At 39.2% G+C, this 20,695-nt stretch overlaps 2 protein-coding genes across 3 annotated transcripts in view; one reads left to right on the plus strand and one right to left on the minus strand.

The window, feature by feature from the left end:
- sgsm1b (small G protein signaling modulator 1b) overlaps positions 1–11,631 on the minus strand; it is a 37,116-nt gene extending 25,485 nt beyond the window's left edge. Inside the window, exons 1-2 of the mRNA XM_061926856.2 lie at positions 11,457–11,631; positions 11,330–11,373 (exon numbers count right to left, since the gene is read on the minus strand). Coding sequence (XP_061782840.1) covers positions 11,330–11,373; positions 11,457–11,463 — 51 coding nt within the window. The 5' untranslated portion in view covers positions 11,464–11,631. The remainder of the gene's footprint in view (positions 1–11,329; positions 11,374–11,456) is intronic.
- Positions 11,632–15,943: 4,312 nt separating this feature from the next.
- The window catches only part of LOC133574537 (ARF GTPase-activating protein GIT2-like), a 38,266-nt gene continuing 33,514 nt past the window's right edge, over positions 15,944–20,695 (plus strand). For both annotated transcript variants that reach the window (XM_061926692.2, XM_072912029.1), the window contains exon 1: positions 15,944–16,130. In XM_061926692.2, the coding sequence (XP_061782676.1) occupies positions 16,079–16,130 (52 nt within the window). In that variant the 5' untranslated portion in view covers positions 15,944–16,078. The remainder of the gene's footprint in view (positions 16,131–20,695) is intronic.

Here is a 20,695-nt window from a genome sequence, read left to right on the forward strand (position 1 = left end):
AGAGTTGGACAATATCGGATATCGGCAAAAAAGCCATTATCGGACATCCCTAATCTTTGACTATAAATAGATCCCAGGGCACTCCGGTCAAATCAAGAATCTTGGACTAGTTATGCAGTAGATCCTTAAAAAAGCAGAGCATTACTATCATAACAAGGTTTTGAAGTGGGTCCTAAAAAAAGAGCACAGTGCACCTGTCATAGAGTGGATCTTTGACTAGCTTTGCAGTAGCTCCTAAAAACCAGCAGAGAGCGCCTGTCAGGTCGTGAGTTCAAACCCCGGCCGAGTCATACCAAAGACTATAAAAATGGGACCCATTACCTCCCTGCTTGGCACTCAGCATCAAGGGGTAGAATTGGGGGTTGAATCAGCAAAAATGATTCCCGGGCGCGGCCACCGCTGATGCTCACTGCTCCCCTCACCTCCCAGGGGGTGATCAAGGGTGATGGGTCAAATGCCGAGAATAATTTCGCCACACCTAGTGTGTGTGACTATCATTGGTACTTTAACTTTAACTTATATAGAGGATCTTTCACTAATTTTGCAGTAAGTCCCAAGAAACAGAGCACTCCTGTCAAATCCTAAATCTTTGACAATCTTTTTTTGCAGGAGGTCCTTGAAAACAATACATGCAGATAGAGGATCTTTGACGAACATTTTTACAGTAGGGCATTGGAAATAGCAGAGCACTCCTGTTGTATAGAAGATCTTTGACTAATATTTTGGCAGGAATTCCTAAAACAGCAGAACACTCCTGTCAAATCAAGGATCTTGGTCTAGTTTTGCAGTAGATCCTTAAAAAAGCAGAGCATTACTATCATAACAAGGTTCTGCAGTGGGTCCTAAAAACCAGCAGAGAGCGCCTGTCATAGAGTGGATCTTTGACTAATTTTGCAGTAAATCCCAAGAAACAGAGCACTCCTGTCGAATAGAGGATCTTTGACTAGCTTTGCAGTAGGTCCTAAAAAACCATCAGAGAGCGCCTGTCTTATAGCGGATCTTGGACTAATTTTGAAGTAAATCCCTAGAAACAGAGCACTCCTGTGAAATCCAAGATCTTTGACAATCTTTCTTTGCAGGAGCTCCTTGAAAAGGGCAGAGCGCTTCTGTCAAATAGAGGATCTTTGACAAGCATTTTTACAGGAAATCCAAAAACAGCATAGCACTCCTGTCAAATCAAGGATCTTGGACTAGTTTTGCACATTTTCACCCGATTCAAACCGTTCCAACTTCAAACTGTTCAGCTATTCGGGAATCGCGGGCTTTCCCTTGACAAGTTCCAAAAATTCCCAGATTTCCCAGAATTCCAGGTTTTCCGGGACATTTTTCCCATTTAAAATGAATTGGCCATTTTTCAAACTTTCCCCATTTCCACATTTTTCAACCGATTCAAACCATTCCACCTTCAACACATTCCACCATTTTGGAAATTCCAACTACTCTTTTTTTGAGTTCCAAAAAATTCCAGGATTTTCCAGAATTCGTGGTTTTCCAAAGCCCTATTTCCACTCTTTTTTTTCTGGCGACCACATTTTTCAACCCACTTCAACCGTCAAACCATTCCTCTTAATCAGGACAAAAAAAAACAAGTTGTTTTTTTAACTTGAAAAATTCCCGGATTTCCGAAATTCCAGGAATTCCGTAATACCATTTTTCAATTCAACATGTTATTCTCGACCGATTTGAAAAATGTTAACACTAACCATTCAAGACATTGAAGTGTTTTACCATCTTCCAAAAAAATCCTCGCTTTTCCAGAAATACCCACATTTTTGGGGGAAATTCCCATTTAAATCAATGGGGCATTCTTCAAAGTTCCACAAGTCCCACATTTGCCATCTGATTCAAACTGTTCCAACTTCAAACTGTTCAGCCTATTCAGGAATCGTGTGCTTTCCCTTGACAAGTTCCAAAAATTCCCAGAATTCCAGGTTTTCCGGGACATTTTTCCCACTTAAAATGAATTGGCCATTTTTCAAACTTTCCCCATTTCCACATTTTTCAACCGATTCAAACCATTCCACCTTCAACACATTCCACCATCTTGGAAATTCCAACTACTCTTTTTTTGAGTTAAAAAAAAATCCAGCATTTTCCAGAATTCCTGGTTTTCCAAAACCCTATTTCCACCCCTCTTTTCTGGCGACCACAGTTTTCAACCCACGTCAAAACATTCCTCTTAATCAGGACAACAACAAAAAACCAAGTTGTTTTGTGAACTGGAAAAATTCCAGGTTTTCCCGAAATTCCAGGAATTCCGTAATACCATTTCTCAATTCAACATGTTACGACCGATTTGAAAAATGTCAACACCGACCATTTCAACTCATTCAAGACCATTCAAGTTTTTTACCATCTTCCAAAAAATTCCCGTTTTTCCAGAAATTCCCACATTCTTTTTGGAAATTCCCATTTAAATCAATGGGGCGTTCCTCAAAGTTCCACAACTCCCACATTTTTCATGTGATTCAAACTCTTCCAACTTCAAAATATTCAGCCTGTTCAAAATTGTGTGCTCTACTTCAACAATTGTAAAAAAAAAAATTCCAGGATTTTCCAGAATTTCTGGTTTTTCTTAAGCCCTATTTTCACTCCTTTGTTCTGGCGACCACATTTTTCAACCCACTTCAACCGTTCCACCGTCAAACCATTCCTCTTAATCAGGACAAAAAAAAAGTTGTTTTTTGAACTGGAAAAATTCCCGGTTTTCCCGAAATTCCAGGAATTCCATAATACCATTTCTCAATTCAACATGTTACTACTTCAACATTTCTCGACCGATTTGAAAACTTTCAACTCCAACCATTTCAACTCATTCAAGACCATTCAAGTTTTTTTTACCATCTTCCAAAAAATTCCCGTTTTTCCAGAAATTCCCACATTTTTTGGGAAACGGGGCATTCTTCAAAGTTCCACAACTCCCACACTTTTCATCTGATTCAAACTCTTCCAACTTCAAAATATTCAGCCTGTTCAAAATTGTGTGCTCTACTTCAACAATTCTAAAAAAAAAATTCCAGGGTTTTCCAGAATTCCTGGTTTTCCAAAGCCCTATTTCCACCCCTTTTTTCTGGCGAACACATTTTTCAACCGTTCCATCGTCAAAACATTCCTCTTAATCAGGACAAAAAAAACCAAGTTGTTTTTTGAACTGGAAAAATTCACGGTTTTCCCTAAATTCCAGGAATTCCGTAATACCATTTTTCAATTCAACATATTACCACTTCGACCTTTCTCGACCGATTTGAAAAATGTCAACACCAACCAACTCATTCAAGACCATTCAAGTTTTTTACCATCTTCGAAAAAATTCCTGCGTTTCCAGAAATTCCCACATTTTGGGGGGAAATTTCCATTTAAATCAATGGGGCATTCTTCAGAGTTCCACAACTCCCACATTTTTCATCAGATTCCAACTCTTGCAACTTCAAACTATTCAGCCTGTTCAAAATTGTGTGCTCTACTTTAACAATTCTAAAAAAAAAAAAAATTTAAATCCAGGATTTTCCAGAATTCCTGGTTTTCCAAAGCCCTATTTCCACCCTTTTTTTCTGGTGACCACATTTTCCAACCCACTTCAACCATCAAAACAGTCCTTTTAATCAGGACAAAAAAAACATGTTGTTTTTTGAACTGGAAAAATTCCCGGTTTTCCCGAAATTCCAGGAATTCCGTAATACCATTTCTCAATTCAACATGTTACCACTTCAACATTTCTTGACCGATTTGAAAAATTTCAACACCAACCATTTCAAGTCATTCAAGACCATTCAAGTTTTTTTTACCATCTTCCAAAAAAATTCCCTCTTTTCTCGAAATTCACAAATTTTTGGGGGAAATGGGACATTCTTCAAAGTTCCACAACTCCCACATTTTTCATCTGATTCAAATTCTTCCAACTTCAAAATATTCAGCCTGTTCAAAATTGTGTGCTCTACGTCAACAATTCTAAAAAAAAAATCCAGGATTTTCCAGAATTCCTGGTTTTCTAAAGCCCTATTTCCACCCTTTTTTCTGGCGACCACATTTTTCAACCCACTTCAACCGTTCCACTGTCAAAACATTCCTCTTAACCAGGACAAAAAAAACCAAGTTGTTTTTTAACTGGAAAAATTCCCGGTTTTCCCGAAATTTCAGGAATTCCGTAATACCATTTCTCAATTCAACATGTTACACTTTTGCCCACTTTACCACTTCAACATTTCTTGACCGATTTGAAAAATGTCAACACCAACCATTTCAACTGATTCAAGACCATTCAAGTTTTTTTTACCATCTTCCAAAAAATTCCCACTTTTCTCGAAATTCACACATTTTTGGGGGAAATGGGGCATTCTTCAAAGTTCCACAACTCCCACATTTTTCATCTGATTCAAATTCTTCCAACTTCAAAATATTCAGCCTGTTCAAAATTGTGTGCTCTACGTCAACAATTCTAAAAAAAAAATAAAAAAAATTCCAGGATTTCAGTTCAACTTCAGCATTGGCGCATTCACACGCAATTCCTTCAGGAATTGCCTCATCTAGTTCTTCTTCTCCACATTTTGTCGCGCTCTACCTTCCACATTTTTCACCCGATTCAAACCGTTCCAACTTCGAACTGTCCAGCCTATTTGGGAATCGCAGGGTTTCCCTTGACAAGTTCCAAAAATTCCCATAATTCCCAGTTTTCCGGGACATTTTTTCCCATTTAAAATGAATTGGCCATTTTTCAAACTTCCACCATTTCCACATTTTTCAACCGATTCAAACTATTCCACCTTCAACACATTCCAACATCTTGGAAATTCAAACTACTCAACAATTCCAGAATTTTCCAGCATTCCTGGTTTTCCAAAGCCTTATTTCCACCCTTTTTTCCCCCTGGCGACCACATTTTTCAACCCACTTCAACCGTCAAAACATTCCTCTTAATCAGGACAAAAAAACAAGTTGTTTTTTGAACTGGAAAAATTCCCGGTTTTCCCGAAATTCCAGGAATTCCGTAATACCATTTTTCAATTCAACATGTTACTACCACTTCGACCTTTCTCGACCGATTTGAAAAATGTCAACACCAACCATTTCAACTCATTCAAGACCATATTCAAAAAAATTCACGCTTTTCCAGAAATTCCCACATTTTTGGGGGTAAATTCCCATTTAAATCAATGGGGCATTCTTCAAAGTTCCAGAACTCCCACATTTTTCATCCGATTCCAACTCTTCCAACTTCAAAATATTCAGCCTGTTCAAAATTGTGTGCTCTACTTCAACAATTCTTAATAAAAAAAAATCCAGCATTTTCCAGAATTCCTGGTTTTCCAAAGCCCTATTTCCACCCTTTTTTTCTGGCGACCACATTTTCCAACCCACTTCAACCGTCAAACCATTCCTCTTAATCAGGACAAAAAAAAACAAGTTGTTTTTTGAACTGGAAAAATTCCCGGTTTTCCCGAAATTCCAGGAATTCCGTAATACCATTTTTCAATTCAACATATTACCACTTCGACCTTTCTCGACCGATTTGAAAAATGTCAACACCAACCAACTCATTCAAGACCATTCAAGTTTTTTACCATCTTCGAAAAAATTCCTGCGTTTCCAGAAATTCCCACATTTTGGGGGGAAATTTCCATTTAAATCAATGGGGCATTCTTCAGAGTTCCACAACTCCCACATTTTTCATCCGATTCCAACTCTTCCAACTTCAAAATATTCAGCCTGTTCAAAATTGTGTGCTCTACTTCAACAATTCTTAATAAAAAAAAATCCAGCATTTTCCAGAATTCCTGGTTTTCCAAAGCCCTATTTCCACCCTTTGTTTCTGGTGACCACATTTTCCAACCCACTTCAACCGTCAAACCATTCCTCTTAATCAGGACAAAAAAACCAAGTTGTTTTTGAACTGGAAAAATTCACGGTTTTCCCGAAATTCCAGGAATTCCATAATATAATTTCTCAATTCAACATGTTACCACTTCGACCTTTCTCGACCGATTTGAAAAATTTCAACACCAACCATTTCAACTCATTCAAGACCATATTCCAAAAAATTCACGCTTTTCCAGAAATTCCCACATTTTTGGGGGTAAATTCCCATTTAAATCAATGGGGCATTCTTCAAAGTTCCAGAACTCCCACATTTTTCATCCGATTCCAACTCTTCCAACTTCAAAATATTCAGCCTGTTCAAAATTGTGTGCTCTACTTCAACAATTCTAAAAAATTTAAAAAAAATCCAGCATTTTCCAGAATTCCTGGTTTTCCAAAGCCCTATTTCCACCCTTTTTTTTCTGGCGACCACATTTTCCAACCCACTTCAACCGTCAAAACATTCCTCTTAATCAGGACAAAAAAAACAAGTTGTTTTTTGAACTGGAAAAAATCCCGGTTTTCCCGAAATTCCAGGAATTCCGTAATACCATTTTTCAATTCAACATGTTACCACTTCAACATTTCTTGACCGATTTGAAAAATTTCAACACCAACCATTTCAACTCATTCAAGTTTTTTTTACCATCTTCCAAAAAATCCCGCTTTTCTCGAAATTCCCAAATTTTGTTGGGAAATGGGGCATTCTTCAAAGTTCCACAACTCCCACATTTTTCATGTGATTCAAACTCTTCCAACTTCAAAATATTCAGCCTGTTCAAAATTGTGTGCTCTACTTCAACAATTGTAAAAAAAAAAATCCAGGATTTTCCAGAATTCCTGGTTTTCCAAAGCCCTATTTCCACCCCTTTTTTCTGGCGAACACATTTTTCAACCGTTCCACCGTCAAAACATTCCTCTTAATCAGGACAAAAAAAAACAAGTTGTTTTTTGAACTGGAAAAATTCACGGTTTTCCCGAAATTCCAGGTATTCCGTAATACCATTTCTCAATTCAACATGTTACCACTTCGACCTTTCTCGACCGATTTGAAAAATGTCAACACCAACCAACTCATTCAAGACCATTCAAGTTTTTTACCATCTTCCAAAAAATTCCCGCATTTCCTGAAATTCCCACATTTTTGGGGGGAAATTCCCATTTAAATCAATGGGGCATTCTTTAGAGTTCCACCACTCCCACATTTTTCATCAGATTCCAACTCTTCCAACTTCAAAATATTCAGCCTGTTCAAAATTGTGTGCTCTACTTCAACAATTCTAAAAAAAAAAATCCAGGACTTTCCAGAATTCCTGGTTTTCCAAAGCCCTATTTCCACCTTTTTTTTTTCTGGCGACCACATTTTCCAACCCACTTCAACCGTCAAAACATTCCTCTTAATCAGGACCAAAAAAAAAGTTGTTTTTTGAACTGGAAAAATTCCCGGTTTTCCCGAAATTCCAGGAATTCCGTAATACCATTTCTCAATTCAACATGTTACCACTTCGACATTTCTCGACCGATTTGAAAAATTTCAACACCAACCATTTCAACTCATTCAAGACCATTCAAGGTTTTTTTTACCATCTTCCAAAATATTCTCGCTTTTCTCGAAATTCCCACATTTTTTTGGGAAATGGGGCATTCTTCAAAGTTCCACAACTCCCACATTTTTCATCTGATTCAAACTCTTCCAACTTCAAAATATTCAGCCTGTTCAAAATTGTGTGCTCTACTTCAACAATTCTAAAAATAAAAAAAATCCAGCATTTTCCAGAATTCCTGGTTTTCCAAAGCCCTATTTCCACCCCTTTTTTCTGGCGACCACATTTTCCAACCCACTTCAACCATCAAACCATTCCTCTTAATCAGGACAAAAAAAAACAAGTTGTTTTTTGAACTGGAAAAATTCCCGGTTTTCCCGAAATTCCAGGAATTCCGTAATACCATTTCTCAATTCAACATGTTACCACTTCGACATTTCTTGACCGATTTGAAAAATTTCAACACCAACCATTTCAACTCATTCAAGACCATTCAAGTTTTTTACCATCTTCTGAAAAATTCCCGCTTTTCCAGAAATTCCCATTAAAATCAATGGGGCATTCTTCAGAGTTCCACAACCCCCACATTTTTCATCAGATTCCAACTCTTCCAACTTCAAAATATTCAGACTGTTCAAAATTGTGTGCTCTACTTCAACAATTCTAAAAAAAAAAATTCCAGGATTTTCCAGAATTCCTGGTTTTCCAAAGCCTTATTTCCACCCTTTTTTTCTGGCGACCACATTTTCCAACCCACTTCAACCGTCAAAACATTCCTCTTAATCAGGACAAAAAAAACAAGTTGTTTTTTGAACTGGAAAAATTCCCGGTTTTCCCGAAATTCCAAGAATTCCGTAATACCATTTCTCAATTCAACATGTTACCACTTCGACCTTTCTCGACCGATTTGAAAAATGTCAACACCAACCATTTCAACTCATTCAAGACCATTCAAGTTTTTTACCATCTTCCAAAAAATTCCCGCATTTCCAGAAATTCCCACATTTCTGGGGGGAAATTCCCATTTAAATCAATGGGGCATTCTTTAGAGTTCCACAACTCCCACATTTTTCATCAGATTCCAACTCTTCCAACTTCAAAATATTCAGCCTGTTCAAAATTGTGTGCTCTACTTCAACAATTCTAAAAAAAAAAAAAAATCCAGGATTTTCCAGAATTCCTGGTTTTCCAAAGCCCTATTTCCACCCCTTTTTTCTTGTGAACACATTTTTCAACCGTTCCATCGTCAAAACATTCCTCTTAATCAGGACAAAAAAAACAAGTTGTTTTTGAACTGGAAAAATTCACGGTTTTACCGAAATTCCAGGAATTCCGTAATATCATTTCTCAATTCAACATGTTACTACCACTTCGACCTTTCTCAACCGATTTGAAAAATTTCAACACCAACCATTTCAACTCATTCAAGACCATATTCCAAAAAATTCACGCTTTTCCAGAAATTCCCACATTTTTGGGGGTAAATTCCCATTTAAATCAATGGGGCATTCTTCAAAGTTCCAGAACTCCCACATTTTTCATCCGATTCCAACTCTTCCAACTTCAAAATATTCAGCCTGTTCAAAATTGTGTGCTCTACTTCAACAATTCTAAAAAATAAAAAAAAAATCCAGCATTTTCCAGAATTCCTGGTTTTCCAAAGCCCTATTTCCACCCTTTTTTTTTCCTGGCGACCACATTTTCCAACCCACTTCAACCGTCAAAACATTCCTCTTAATCAGGACAAAAAAAACAAGTTGTTTTTTGAACTGGAAAAAATCCCGGTTTTCCCGAAATTCCAGGAATTCCGTAATACCATTTCTCAATTCAACATGTTACCACTTCAACATTTCTTGACCGATTTGAAAAATTTCAACACCAACCATTTCAACTCATTCAAGTTTTTTTTACCATCTTCCAAAAAATCCCGCTTTTCTCGAAATTCCCACATTTTTTGGGGAAATGGGGCATTCTTCAAAGTTCCACAACTCCCACATTTTTCATGTGATTCAAACTCTTCCAACTTCAAAATATTCAGCCTGTTCAAAATTGTGTGCTCTACTTCAACAATTCTAAAAAAAAAAAATCCAGGATTTTCCAGAATTCCTGGTTTTCCAAAGCCCTGTTTCCACCTTTTTTTTTTCTGGCGAACACATTTTTCAACCGTTCCACCGTGAAAACATTCCTCTTAATCAGGACCAAAAAAAACAAGTTGTTTTTTGAACTGGAAAAATTCACGGTTTTCCCGAAATTCCAGGAATTCCGTAATACCATTTCTCAATTCAACATGTTACCACTTCAACATTTCTTGACCGATTTGAAAAATTTCAACACCAACCATTTCAACTCATTCAAGTTTTTTTTACCATCTTCCAAAAAATCCCGCTTTTCTCGAAATTCCCACATTTTTTGGGGAAATGGGGCATTCTTCAAAGTTCCACAACTCCCACATTTTTCATGTGATTCAAACTCTTCCAACTTCAAAATATTCAGCCTGTTCAAAATTGTGTGCTCTACTTCAACAATTCTAAAAAAAAAAAATCCAGGATTTTCCAGAATTCCTGGTTTTCCAAAGCCCTGTTTCCACCTTTTTTTTTTCTGGCGAACACATTTTTCAACCGTTCCACCGTGAAAACATTCCTCTTAATCAGGACCAAAAAAAACAAGTTGTTTTTTGAACTGGAAAAATTCACGGTTTTCCCGAAATTCCAGGAATTCCGTAATACCATTTCTCAATTCAACATGTTACCACTTCAACATTTCTTGACCGATTTGAAAAATTTCAACACCAACCATTTCAACTCATTCAAGTTTTTTTTACCATCTTCCAAAAAATCCCGCTTTTCTCGAAATTCCCACATTTTTTGGGGAAATGGGGCATTCTTCAAAGTTCCACAACTCCCACATTTTTCATGTGATTCAAACTCTTCCAACTTCAAAATATTCAGCCTGTTCAAAATTGTGTGCTCTACTTCAACAATTCTAAAAAAAAAAAAAATCCAGGATTTTCCAGAATTCCTGGTTTTCCAAAGCCCTGTTTCCACCTTTTTTTTTTCTGGCGAACACATTTTTCAACCGTTCCACCGTGAAAACATTCCTCTTAATCAGGACCAAAAAAAACAAGTTGTTTTTTGAACTGGAAAAATTCACGGTTTTCCCGAAATTCCAGGAATTCCGTAATACCATTTCTCAATTCAACATATTACCACTTCGACCTTTCTCGACCGATTTGAAAAATGTCAACACCAACCATTTCAACTCATTCAAGACCATATTCCAAAAAATTCACGCTTTTCCAGAAATTCCCACATTTTTGGGGGTAAATTCCCATTTAAATCAATGGGGCATTCTTCAAAGTTCCAGAACTCCCACATTTTTCATCCGATTCAAACAGTTCCAACTTCCAAATATTCAGCCTGTTCAAAATTTTGTGCTTTTCTTCAACAATTCTAAAAAAAAAAATTCCAGGATTTCAGTTCAACTTCAGCATTGGCGCATTCGCACGCAATTTCCTTCAGGAACTGCCTCATCTATAGTTACATTCCAAAAATCCAAAATTCACACTTCAAACGGGAGCTTGCAGCGAGGAGTCGTGTGTACGTTGGAGAGGCAATGAGTCACAGGTGAGGGGGAGCACAGACGCCATACGCCTGGAAGTACCCGGCATGAATAAATCATTCCATTTTTTCCCCCCTCAGTCTTGCTTGCAATGTGCTATTTCATTTGCAAAAAAGCAGCATAATAACAGTTAATGATGTAAGACAGAATGTGACACATTTAAGGCTATGGAGGATGCACACATCATCATCACTCTCATCAGCACCACCGTCGTCATCACCATAATGTGCCATTTTTAATCATATCTTTTCATCATGCAATAATAACAATAAAAATGGATGATGTGGGGTGGGGGGGGGGTGATACAAACGAACCTCTTTCTTCACATTGCGCAGCAATTTCTGCCGCGTCTCAGCTTCTGTCACGGCACAAAAACACAGTCGATACGTGTGAGTATACGGAACATGATCGTGCCGATATTAAAGACGTGAATGCATTTACCTCCCATCGCTGCAGGCGGGGTGCAGGATGCTCGGCGTCTTCTCGCTTCTCGCAACAACAACGAGACGTCAACTATCCACGCACACGCAAAAAAAAGAAAAGAGAAAAGAGGCAGACGAGACGAGCGTACGTGGTGTTCTTTTGCGGCTAAACGCGACCTGTGTGCTACCTCTCCTCCGCCAACCAACACCCCTTTAAAGCCACAGCAGCGTGTTCTATCCCCCCCCCCCCCCCCCCCCCCCCCCCCCCCCACTCCCCTTCCTGGCGTGAATCACTTGTTTATTTAAAGTGACAAAGAAATGAGGACTTTCGGGCCCCCTCGCACGCAGTACACGGCAGGAGCCTGCAGGGTTCGTCGCCGGAGGAGCCTTCAACTTAATGGGCTCTGCGCCTCATTAAATGGACTTGCAATTATCATAATTAGGCGACACCGCGCAAGAGGGAATAACATCACTGCGTGGAATCATCACTCTGTGTGAATTGAGAGCGTTATACGGTATTTGGGGGTCCGTGTGTGGCCCTCAGCTCGTTTTTTTTTAGTCATTAAAAAGAAAATGAAAAAAGATACATTTGGGGTTGAAATGACAACCTATATACAAACCCCGTTACCATATGAGTTGGGAAATTGTGTTAGATGTAAATATAAACGGAATACAATGATTTGCAAATCATTTTCAACCCATATTCAGTTGCTACAAAGACAACATATTTGATGTTCAAACTGATAAACATTTTTTTGTTGTTGCAAATAATCATTAACTTTAGAATTTGATGCCAGCAACACGCATACTTGCCAACCCTCCCGGATTTTCCGGGAGACTCCCGAAATTCAGCGCCTCTCCCGAAAACCTCCCGGGACAAATTTTCTCCCGAAAATCTCCCGAAATTCAGGCGGAGCTGGAGGCCACGCCCCCTCCATGCGGACCTTAGTCCGCTTTCCCACAATATAAAGAACGTCTACAGTAAAGCAGTTCGTCTGCCGTAAACAGCAATGTTGTGACACTCTTAAACAGGACAATACTGCCATCAAGTGCATTTGATGAAAGCACTTTTGTGCGTGCCACACAGCAATGCATCATCAGAGAGGGTGTTCAGCATGGTTAGAAAGATAGTGACAGAGAATAGAACAAGGATGGACAATTCAACCCTTAACTCAACAATGAGTAGATGTGTTATGTGTGTGTATATGTGTAAATAAATGAACACTGAAATTCAAGTATTTCTTTTATTTATATATATATATATATATATATATATATATATATATATATATATATATATATATATATATATATATATATATATGTGTGTGTGTTTATGTGTAAATAAATGAACACTGAAATTCAAGTATTTCTTTTATTTATATATATCCATCCATCCATTTTCTACCGCTTATTCCCTTCGGGGTCGCGGGGATATATATACAGGTATATATATATATATATATATATATATATATATATATATATATATATATATGAAATACTTAACTTGGTGAATTCTAGCTGTAAATATACTCCTCCCCTCTTAACCACGCCCCCAACCATGCCCCCGCCCCAACCACGCCCCCCGCACCCACCCCCCACCTCCCGAAATTGGAGGTCTCAAGGTTGGCAAGTATGCCAACACGCGACAAAGAAGTTGGGAAAGATGGCAATAAATACTGATAAAGTTGAGGAATGCTCATCAAACACTTATTTGGAACATCCCACAGGTGAACAGGCAAATTGGGAACAGGTGGGTGCCATGATTGGGTATAAAAGTAGATTCCATGAAATGCTCAGTCGTTCACAAACAAGGATGGGGCGAGGGTCACCACTTTGTCATCAATCAAATTGTTGAACAGTTTAAGAAAAACCTTTCTCGACCAGCTATTGCAAGGAATTTAGGGATTTCACCATTTACGGTCCGTAATATCATCAAAGGGTTCAGAGAATCTGGAGAAATCACTGCACGTAAGCAGCTAAGCCCGTGACCTTCGATCCCTCAACTGTACTGCATCAACAAGCGACATCAGTGTGTAAAGGATATCACCACATGGGCTCAGGAACACTTCAGAAACCCACTGTCAGTAACTACAGTTGGTCGCTACATCTGTAAGTGCAAGTTAAAACTCTCCTATGCAAGGCGAAAACCGTTTATCACCAACACCCAGAAACGCCATCTAAGATGGACTGATACAAAGTGGAAAAGTGTTCTGTGGTCTGACGAGTCCACATTTCAAATTGTTTTTGGAAACTGTGGACGTCGTGTCCTCCGGACCAAAGAGGAAAAGAACCATCCGGATTGTTATAGGCGCAAAGTTGAAAAGCCAGCATCTGTGTTGGTATGGGGGTGTATTAGTGCCCAAGACATGGGTAACTTACACATCTGTGAAGGCGCCATTAATGCTGAAAGGTACATACAGGTTTTGGAGCAACATATGTTGCCATCCAAGCAACGTTACCATGGACGCCCCTGCTTATTTCAGCAAGACAATGCCAAGCCACGTGTTACATCAACGTGGCTTCATAGTAAAAGAGTGCGGGTACTAGACTGGCCTGCCTGTAGTCCAGACCTGTCTCCCATTGAAAATGTGTGGCGCATTATGAAGCCTAAAATACCACAACAAAGACCCTGGACTGTTGAACAATTTAAGCTGTACATCAAGCAAGAATGGGAAAGAATTCCACCTGAGAAGCTTCAAAAATGTGTCTCCTCAGTTCCCAAACGTTTACTGAGTGTTGTTAAAAGGAAAGGCCATGTAACACAGTGGTGAACATGCCCTTTCCCAAATACTTTGGCACGTGTTGCAGCCATGAAATTCTAAGTTAATTATTATTTGCAAAAAAAAAAAAGTTTATGAGTTTGAACATCAAATATGTTGTCTTTGTAGTGCATTCAACTGAATATGGGTTGAAAAGGATTTGCAAATCATTGTATTCCGTTTATATTTACATCTAACACAATTTCCCACCTCATATGCGAGCATATAACCCAAATTCTTCAGAGTTTGCACTGGCTCCCTGTTCATTTTAGAATTGATTTTAAAACCTTGCTGTTTGTTTTTAAAGCTTTACACCTCAGTATATCTCGGACCTCATCCAAATTTACACTCCTGCGCTTGCTCTGAGGTCGTGGTGCCCAAGACCAGACTTAAATCCAGGGGAGACTGGGCCTTCTCTGTGGTCGGCCCTAAGCTCTGGAACACTCTGCCCCTCCATGTTCAAACCGCTCCCACAGTGAAGTGAAGTGAATTATATTTATATAGCGCTTTTCTCTAGTGACTCAAAGCGCTTTACATAGTGAAACCCAATATCTAAGTTACATTTAAACCAGTGTGGGTGGCACTGGGAGCAGGTGGGTAAAGTGTCTTGCCCAAGGACACAACAGCAGTGACTAGGATGGCGGAAGCGGGGATCGAACCTGCAACCCTCAAGTTGCTGGCACGGCCACTATACCAACCAAGCTACACCGCCCCACACAGTGGAGTGTTTTAAGTCTCGTCTTAAGACCCACTTTTATTCTTTGGCTTTTAACGCTACGTGAGTTGTGTGGTCCTTTGTCCTCTGTGGGTTTTTTGTTTTTTTTTATAAATTGTGATTTCTATTTACTGTTTTAATTGTTTTTTCCCTTTAAAATCGTCTTTAATCATATTTATTTTTATATTGGTTTTATATTGGTTTTATATTTATTTATTTATTGTTTTTATTCAGTCATTGGTGGAGCTAAGGATAATATTTGAACATTGTTTTTAATATTTTTTTTAATATTGTTGTGCAGCACTTTGGAAACATTTTTGTTGTTTAAATGTGCTATATAAATAAAGTGGATTGGATTGGATCTAATATCTACTTTTATTTTTATATTTCGTCAAAAAACAAATGCTAAAAGGGGATATTCTATATATGTAAAGACAAAACTAAGTATATTTTTATTACAAAATTTCAGCATTTCCAAATTACATTCTGATTTTTTTTTGTATTTTTTTCTTTTTACCATCCTGAATCTACTTTTGACCCTCTTTTTGCCTACTTTTTATCTTATATAATTTTCAAAATGGAAAAAAAAGAAAATTAACTAAAATATGGCAACACTAAATTGGCCCTAGTGTGTGAATGTGAGTGTGAATGTTGTCTGTCTATCTGTGTTGGCCCTGCGATGAGGTGGCGACTTGTCCAGGGTGTACCCCGCCTTCCGCCCGATTGTAGCTGAGATAGGCTCCAGCGACCCCAAAGGGAATAAGCGGTAGAAAATGGATGGATGGATTCCAAAATGTACCATGAATAGTATCTATTACAAGATAGTCATAACAAAATAACAATAACGGTTGTCAGGTTTATACTTAATGATTATTTGTATATTAGGTTTTCTTTGAATTGCCCCTCTGTATGTGTTACGTTACAACATAAGCAGATAAAATGTTACATTTGCGAAAAAGGACGCGAGCAAGGAACCGAACAAGGACGCACCGACAAGCCCCCTCCAATAGTGTTCGAACGCGGCCCATCTTTGTTCAACAGTAGGCAGGGCAGATGGGCAGAGTTGTTGCTTTTTGCCAGCCGCAGTCAAGTCAGTCGCCCCGGATTATTTGACCTCGGCGTTCGCCAAAAACCAAAGCGCCTCTCGTTGACTGAAGAGGGATGTCAAAGCGAGTGCGAAGCAAGGAGGTCTGCGCCGACTGCAGTGCTCCGGGTATGAATAATAATAATCATGATGATGTCAGCCAAGCTAGCCTTAGCCGCTCCAGCTAACATGCTAGCACAACACTTAACTGGCTAGCCTGGTTTAGCTCCGTGAATGGCTAATTTTCTCCCTCGAATTCATTCGAAATGTTTGTTTTGGTTAAAACGTTTCTTTGTGGGTGTAGGAGATGGCACGAACTTTTCTGCTCATTTAAAAAAAAAAAATGTTTTAATAAAAAAATTAAAACCGTCTGTTATCTATAGGCTCGCTGGCGAGAACCAATAGGAACAGTTGTTACTAGTAGGTCGCTTATGTTTTGTTTGCCCGATATCTTAAAAGGAAGCGAAATCAATTTTTGGGCTCTTAACCCTTGTATAATATTCATATTGTTGTTACTAGGGGTGTGGGGAAAAAATCGATTCGAATTCGAATCGTGATTCTCACGTTGTGCGATTCAGAATTTATTCTAATTTTTAAAAAAATCGATTTTTTTTTAAATGTATTTATTTTTTTGGTCTTTTTTTCATTTTAATTTTTATTCCATCCATCCATCCATCTTCTTCCGCTTATCCGAGGTCGGGTCGCGGGGGCAGCAGCCTAAGCAGGGAAGCCCAGACTTCCCTCTCCCCAGCCACTTCGTCCAGCTCTTCCCGGGGGAATCCCAAGGCATTCCCAGGCCAGCCGGGAGACATAGTCTTCCCAACGTGTCCTGGGTCTTCCCCGTGGCCTCCTACCGGTCGGACGTGCCCTAAACACCTCCCGAGGGAGGCGATCGGGTGGCATCCTGACCAGATGCCCGAACCACCTCATCTGGCTCCTTAATTTGTATTTGTATTTGTATTCATTTATTTAAATTAATTATAAATAATGATAAATGGGTTGTACTTGTATAGCGCTTTTCTACCTTCAAGGTACTCAAAGTGCTTTGACACTACTTCCACATTTACCCATTCACACACACATTCACACACTGATGGAGGGAGCTGCCATGCAAGGCGCTAACCAGCACCCATCAGGAGCAAGGGTGAAGTGTCTTGCTCAGGACACAACGGACATGACGAGGTTGGTACTAGGTGGGGATTGAACCAGGGACCCTCGGGTCGCGCACGGCCACTCTAATCCAACAAAACAATACACAGCAATACCATAACAATGCAATCCAATTCCAAAACCAAACCCGACCCAGCAACACTCAGAACTGCAATAAACAGAGCAATTGAGAGGAGACACAAACACGACACAGAACAAACCAAAAGTAGTGAAACAAAAATGAATATTATCAACAACAGTATCAATATTAGTTACAATTTCAACATAGCAGTGATTAAAAATCCCTCATTGACATTATCATCCATCCATCCATCCATGTTCTTCCGCTTATCCGAGGTCAGGTCGCGGGGGCAGCAGCCTAAGCAGGGAAGCCCAGACTTCCCTCTCCCCAGCCACTTCGTCCAGCTCTTCCCGGGGGATCCCGAGGCGTTCCCAGGCCAGCCGGGAGACATAGTCTTCCCAACGTGTCCTGGGTCTTCCCCGCAACCTCCTACCGGTCGGACGTGCCCTAAACACCTCCCTAGGGAGGCGTTCGGGTGGCATCCTGACCAGATGCCCGAACCACCTCATCTGGCTCCTCTCGATGTGGAGGAGCAGCGGCTTTACTTTGAGCTCCCCCCGGATGGCAGAGCTTCTCACCCTATCTCTAAGGGAGAGCCCCGCCACCCGGCGGAGGAAACTCATTTCGGCCGCTTGTACCCGTGATCTTGTCCTTTCGGTCATAACCCAAAGCTCATGACCATAGGTGAGGATGGGAACGTAGATCGACCGGTAAATTGAGAGCTTTGCCTTCCGGCTCAGCTCCTTCTTCACCACAACGGATCGATACAGCGTCCGCATTACTGAAGACGCCGCACCGATCCGCTTGTCGATCTCACAATCCACTCTTCCCTCACTCGTGAACAAGACTCCGAGGTACTTGAACTCCTCCACTTGGGGCAAGATCTCCTCCCCAACCCGGAGATGGCACTCCACCCTTTTCCGGGCGAGAACCATGGACTCTGGCTTGGAGGTGCTGATTCTCATCCCAGTCGCTTCACACTCGGCTGTGCGATTCACAATCGATTCTAATTTTTTTTAAATCGATTTTTTTTTAAAAATTTGATATTTTTTGGTCTTTTATTAATTTTTATTTTTATTCATTTATTTTAATGAATTAATCCAACAAAACAATACACAGCAATACCATAACAATGCAATCCAATTCCAAAACCAAACCCGACCCAGCAACACTCAGAACTGCAGTAGACAGAGCAATTGAGAGGAGACACAAACACGACACAGAACAAACCAAAAGTAGTGAAACAAAAATTAATATTATCAACAACAGTATCAATATTAGTTACAATTTCAACATAGCAGTGATTAAAATTATCATTAGACATTTCTAAAAAAAAAAATAGTGTCACTTGCATCGCATCTCATAAGCTTGACAACACACTGTGTCCAATATTTTCACAAAGATAAAATAAGTCATATGTTTGCTTCATTTAATAGTTAAAACAAATTTACATTATTGCAATCAGTTGATAAAACATTGTCCTTTACAATTATAAAAGCTTTTTACAAAAATCTACTACTGTGCTTGCATGTCAGCAGACTGGAGTAGATCCTGCTGAAATCCTATGTATTGAATGAATAGAGAATCCTTTTGAATCCGGAAAATATCGTTTTTGAATCGAGAATCGCGTTGAATCGAAAATAATCGATTTTGAATCGAATCGTGACCCCAAGAATCGATATTGAATCGAATCGTGGGACACCCAAAGATTCACAGCCCAAGTTGTTACTCAGCCAGCGTTTGTGGGTCTGATGGACCCGTTGTATTTTGTGGCTTTTTAATGCCTCACAATCAAACACTTTTATGTTAAAATACTGAACAGATGTTTACCTTATCCCAATAAACATCTGTTAGATGTTTATTGGAGCTTAGATGGGATGTTTGATCCTGTTCTGTCTCCCTGTAATGTTTGTCTGATCTTGAATGGGATTGTGCTGAAAATTTTAATTTCCCCTCGGGGATTAATAAAGTATTTGTGATTCCGATTCTGATTCTGCACCTGCGGTTCCCACACAAGGTTGCAACATTGTTTGTCAACACTGTCTGCTCTCCTTTTCTCGCACATTTGACCCTGTTCCAAGATTTGGAACCGGCTTGATGAGAGCCTCAAGATGCTGTATTCATTCTCCAACTTCAAAAAGAAACTGACAACTTACCTATTAACCACCTATCTCTAATGCCTCATGTGGGGTAGACTACAGTTGGGTTTTTGTATGGTTGAATTAATGTATGTATGTATGTATGTGTATGCTTGCTTTAATATTATTATTTTGTGTCTTATCATATAGCGTTTTTTGTGCTTGCCACCATGTTTCAGCATTCCATGTATATACTGTCCTCTGGATCCCCTGCCAAAAGCTTCTAGCTTATTTGAGGGACCCTTTCACTTACCAACATCCTTAAATGATATTCACTACTATTGTAATTGTTCTATGGTATTGTGAATAAACTTGAATAACGGATAACCCTCTGATGTTCTGTGTACCTACACTCTGTCCTCCTCCTGTCTAGGCCTTCTGTGTGTGTGTTACCTTATCCTAATTAACATCTGTTCAGTATTTTAACATAAAAGTGTTTGATTGTGAGGCATTAAAACGCCACAAAATGCAACGGGTCCATCAGACCCACAAACGCTGGCTGAGTAACAACAATATGAACGTTGCACGGAGAATTTCTCTGCCAGTTTCTGCATCCCACAGGAATTCTTCTTTTGTGTTTCTGCACCTGCGGTTCCCACACAAGGTTGCAACATTGTTTGTCAACACTGTCTGCTCTCATTTTCTCGCACAATTGACCCTCTGATGTTCTGTGAACCTACACTCTGTCCTCCTCCTGTCTAGGCCTGCTGTGTGTGGGTGCGTGTGATACACAGAACATCAATTTCCACACTTCTATTAGCCCTGGGTCCAGTGGACCCGGACATCTTATATGTAATATAAATGTGTTGGGGGGGTGCATGGTGTGTGGTCATTAAATATGTATAGGGCTGCAACAACTAATCGATTAAAATCGATTACAAAAATAGGTGTCGATTAATTTAGTCATCGATTCGTTGGCGCTATGCTATGCGCATGCACAGAGGCTCCTTTTTTTAATTTATTTTATTTTTTATTTTTTTATAAACCTTTATTTATAAACTGCAACATTTACAAACAGCTGAGAAACAATAATCAAAATAAGTATGGTGCCAGTATGCTGTTTTTTTTTCCAAGAAAATACTGGAAAGGATAGAAATGTAGTTTGTCTCTTTTATCCGATTATTCAGCGATTAATCGAAGTAATAATCGACAGATTAATCGATTATCAAATTAGTTGTTAGTTGCAGTCCTAAATATGTATTCTGATATATGTTCTTCACAGAAAATGAGCCAAAGTCAGTGAGTCTCAGTTTGAAAAATGAATTAATTGTATCATTTTTCTTTTAAAAATGATACAAAAAAAAGAAGGAAAATGGGTCCCACAG

This window comes from Nerophis lumbriciformis, linkage group LG32, assembly GCF_033978685.3.
Source record: "Nerophis lumbriciformis linkage group LG32, RoL_Nlum_v2.1, whole genome shotgun sequence".
NCBI classification, from domain to species: Eukaryota; Metazoa; Chordata; class Actinopteri; order Syngnathiformes; family Syngnathidae; genus Nerophis; species Nerophis lumbriciformis.